The 4,300-nt window shown below is 38.6% G+C and overlaps 2 protein-coding genes across 5 annotated transcripts in view; one reads left to right on the top strand and one right to left on the bottom strand.

The window, feature by feature from the left end:
* Positions 1-4,300, bottom strand: part of LOC103149466 (neurobeachin-like) — a 218,122-nt gene that overhangs the window by 63,035 nt on the left and 150,787 nt on the right. For all 4 annotated transcript variants that reach the window (XM_016679957.1, XM_016679956.1, XM_016679955.1 and 1 more), the window contains one exon: positions 3,957-4,093. In XM_016679957.1, the coding sequence (XP_016535443.1) occupies positions 3,957-4,093 (137 nt within the window). The remainder of the gene's footprint in view (positions 1-3,956; positions 4,094-4,300) is intronic.
* Positions 1,037-3,298, top strand: mab21l1 (mab-21-like 1). Its single transcript, XM_007568655.2, has one exon. It carries the CDS (start codon positions 1,434-1,436, stop codon positions 2,511-2,513), a length of 1,080 nt encoding a protein of 359 aa, XP_007568717.1. The 5' UTR covers positions 1,037-1,433; the 3' UTR covers positions 2,514-3,298.

Genomic DNA, 4,300 nt, shown 5'->3' on the forward strand with positions numbered 1-4,300 from the left:
TATATATATATATATATATATACAGTACTTCAGTTTTGCAATGAAATTTTCACAATAAAATAAAGATTTCAAATAGTTTGCAGATAAATTATTTTAAATTGTTTTTTTCTCATGCTACTAAAATCAGATCATTTTAACAAAAATATTTAAATTGCAAATTTCCTTTTAGTAAATAAAATTGTAACTGTGCAAAATACAGTTGCATGTTAATACAGAAACACTGCTTCTCATTGAACAACACAAAAAGGAAATCAGTCTCATGAATAGCTCTTTTAAACAAAACGGAAGTGTTTTAAAAACATTCAAAAAAGCGAAATAAATAAATAAATAAATAAATAAATAAATAAATAAATAAATAAATAAATAAATACATACATACATACATCACCAAAGATAGTTAGAAATTTAGCGGCTCATAGCCCAAGTTATAAAATCCCGTTCATCCTGAGGGTGTTCGATAAATTACTAAATCATGAATTAGAAATAAATACAAACTACAAAAACACTTTTACCTTTAGTGCTTAAAACATTTAAGAGGGAATAAACCTTATAGTGAATACTTAATTTTTTAAAAAAACGTATTTTTAAGGCCACGTACTTTAGAATAATCTCCCTTATTATATTTAGTTACAAATCCTTCAGTGGAATAATGTAAATTCGTACACGGCTGGAAAGTTGTTTTGTTTTTTTTTTTGTTTTTTTTTTAATTGCATTAATAATTTTGTTAGCGGTATTAAACAACCTAAGCACATCCACTGTTCGTTATTTTTTAATACAGAGGTTTGAAAAAAAAACGGATTAATGTCGAACTAGTACAATAAATGAATAATATAATATTAATATCGATAAATCCAAACGTGTAGGTGTTCCGCCGTCCCTCGCTTTAAAATCAGTAACTGTACTGTTTGTTCATTCGTATATAGGCTAACAGTCGGGGATGAATTTGTTTCCCATAAACTGCTGTGACGCTTTGGAAAGCGATTGGACATCCTGATCTCAACTCCTCCCTCATAATAAAGAGTGTGCGTGTGTGTGTCTCCTTGTTGTAAAACACAGCAACGCCAGCCATCTGCGTCGAGAGGGCACACTGCACTCAGCGCAATTACGCGGACTCCAAACTGGCACGGCGGTCAGAGCAAAAAGAGACATTTTCCCGCTATTGACCGAAGTGCAAATGGACTTTAAATCACGTCATTCGGATCATTTTGAGAACTTGTTTTGAGCACTTCAATGCAGTTTACGGCACAACAGCTGTGACTGTTATGATTAAAACGCATGTGCTCTGAGCACATCGCCATTTAATAAACTGACTTTTTTTTTTCTTTTTAGATTGCTTTCCTTCTTCTCTAAAATTGGCTCCCGTACAAACAGCCGCGTTGGATCCCTCGGCTTACTGCGAGACTCCGGTGTATAACCCGGATCTCTGCCCTAATATGATAGCCGCCCAGGCAAAGTTAGTGTATCACCTCAACAAATACTACAACGAGAAATGTCAATCTCGGAAGGCGGCCATCTCCAAGACCATCCGCGAGGTCTGCAAGGTGGTGTCGGATGTGCTGAAGGAGGTGGAGGTGCAGGAGCCGCGCTTCATCAGCTCCCTCAGCGAGATGGATAACCGCTTCGAGGGACTGGAGGTCATCTCTCCCACCGAGTTTGAGGTCGTCCTCTATCTGAATCAGATGGGAGTATTCAACTTCGTAGATGACGGCTCTCTGCCGGGCTGCGCCGTCCTCAAGCTCAGCGACGGCCGCAAGAGAAGCATGTCTCTGTGGGTCGAGTTCATCACCGCCTCCGGCTACCTCTCTGCGCGCAAGATCCGGTCGAGATTTCAGACGCTGGTGGCCCAGGCTGTGGATAAATGCAGCTATAGAGATGTTGTGAAAATGGTCGCTGACACGAGCGAGGTAAAGCTGCGCATAAGAGACAGATACGTTGTGCAAATAACGCCTGCTTTCAAGTGCACTGGCATCTGGCCGCGAAGCGCTGCGCACTGGCCTCTGCCGCACATACCCTGGCCGGGACCCAACCGAGTTGCAGAAGTCAAGGCGGAGGGTTTCAATCTGTTATCCAAAGAATGCTACTCGCTGAACGGCAAGCAGAGCTCGGCAGAGAGCGACGCCTGGGTGTTGCAGTTCGCCGAGGCCGAGAACCGGCTCCTCCTGGGCGGGTGCAGGAAGAAATGCTTGTCGGTCCTCAAGGCGTTGCGAGACCGTCACCTGGAGCTGCCGGGACAGCCTCTGAACAACTACCACATGAAAACTTTGGTTTCCTACGAGTGTGAGAAACATCCCCGGGAGTCGGACTGGGACGAAAACTGCCTGGGCGACCGCCTGAACGGGATACTATTGCAGCTTATTTCGTGTTTGCAGTGCAGGAGGTGCCCGCATTATTTTCTGCCTAATTTAGACCTGTTTCAAGGAAAACCGCACTCAGCTCTAGAGAACGCAGCCAAACAGACTTGGCGACTGGCAAGAGAAATACTGACCAACCCCAAAAGCTTGGAGAAACTCTGAGGTAACACAAAAGAAAAAAAATAAATAAATATATATATATGTTGATTTACTTCCTTTTAAAAATGTGTCAGAGGTCTAAAGAGCTCATAAAAGGACAGAGAAAATTTGCCAAACAGTTGTTGTGAAATGTGACTGTCCTCTGTTAAAATATTTTTGGCCTAGCTTTTTTCACTACGGTCTTTCTTTTCTAACAGTATCAATTGTAATTATTCCTGTTCATCTTTGGGGGTGTTATTACACTTTTCAGAAGTGTAATAACACTTTTGTTAGTTAATCCGGAAGGCCACAGGAGATTTTATTATTATTATTATTATTATTATTCCTTTTCCGCACCACACGACTGATAAAATCCAACATTTTCCCAAATGCTTTAGAATACAACCCCATAGCAAACTATGAATAAATAAATAAATAAATAAACACACACATCTGTACATTTTATTATACTGTAAATACATTCATAGATTGTGAATCAAGTGATCTGAGATTGTGAATGTTGTTCTGTGACAAGTAAATAGGATCCACCTGTTTAAATCTGAACTTTTTCTTTATCTGCTAGAAACGTTTTTAATTTATTCTTGCATCAGTGGTAGTCTGACTCACCTGTTTCAATGGACATTTTCTATTATTATTTTTAAAGAGTTTACATTTTGATGGTAAGCGTGCGACATTTGTTACATCTAAAACATTCCATCGCGTTACTTGAATGATTATTTAAAAGTACTCGAGTTGTTTTTCCTTCATCATTCTTATAGGCCAACGTGATTTAAAAAAAAAAGAAAAAAGAAAATGATAGCCTATATATGGTATATATATATAAATATATATATATTACAGTTTAATTCGAAAAAAAATGCACTTGAAATACACTGGATTATAACATCTGTGATCTGTTTTATTATTATTATTATTTCTGTCTTTGATCTAATTTAAAGAGATAATAAAACGAGCTGTTTCATATACTTGTGTCCCCCACTTTTTTAAAAAAAAAACCAACTGAACGGTAGCCTAGAAGGCCTGATGCAAAGGCATAATGCAGAGCGATTCATATTTAAACATTTATTAAAAATAAATATGAATAGTATGGAAAAAAATTACAATACATAAAAAAATTAATATCTGTAAACCCGTGTATGTTTTCTTTAAAATGCAAACCCCTTTAAATAATAAACCATAGCTGGCTTAAAATATGCGCTTGAGAAGTTATCTGAGGAGTAACCTAGTAATTATAAAAATTAAAAGCGCACGCAAACCAAAAAAGTACAAATAACAATAATAATAATAATAATAATAATAACACACACACACACAAACTCGGATTTCTCTCTGCAAAACAAAATATCGTCAAAACGGCGAATAAATAATCGAGTGCAGCAGGATTTTTGTTTCCTTTACAGGAAGAACAACAGAAAGCATTCCGCCCGCTCCATGCAGGTTACTTACCTCCGGGTCGACCCGTTTGAAGGCAGGGTCATCCTCGTCCACCTCAAAGTAGATCTCAGAGGTGGTGATGGACAGAGTTCCGCGGGCGACCAGGACAGGGGCGACAAGCTGGGCCGAGCTGCTCAGGACCACCGGACCTGGGGAGGGTGAAATAGGACGGACACATGGGGACATTACCGGGATGATGTTTCTATTTAGATTATGAAGGAGCCTTATTTCCACAAGACGGCGGATTCAGTCCCGTTATCGACCTGTAGATCATCTTTAATAATTGTGATGGCGCTTTTTGTTAGCATTCTGATTGGATTTATATTTATAAAATAAAAGTTTAAATAAAAATGAAA

Source organism: Poecilia formosa, unplaced genomic scaffold (genome assembly GCF_000485575.1).
Source record: "Poecilia formosa unplaced genomic scaffold, Poecilia_formosa-5.1.2 Scaffold228, whole genome shotgun sequence".
Taxonomy (NCBI): Eukaryota; Metazoa; Chordata; class Actinopteri; order Cyprinodontiformes; family Poeciliidae; genus Poecilia; species Poecilia formosa.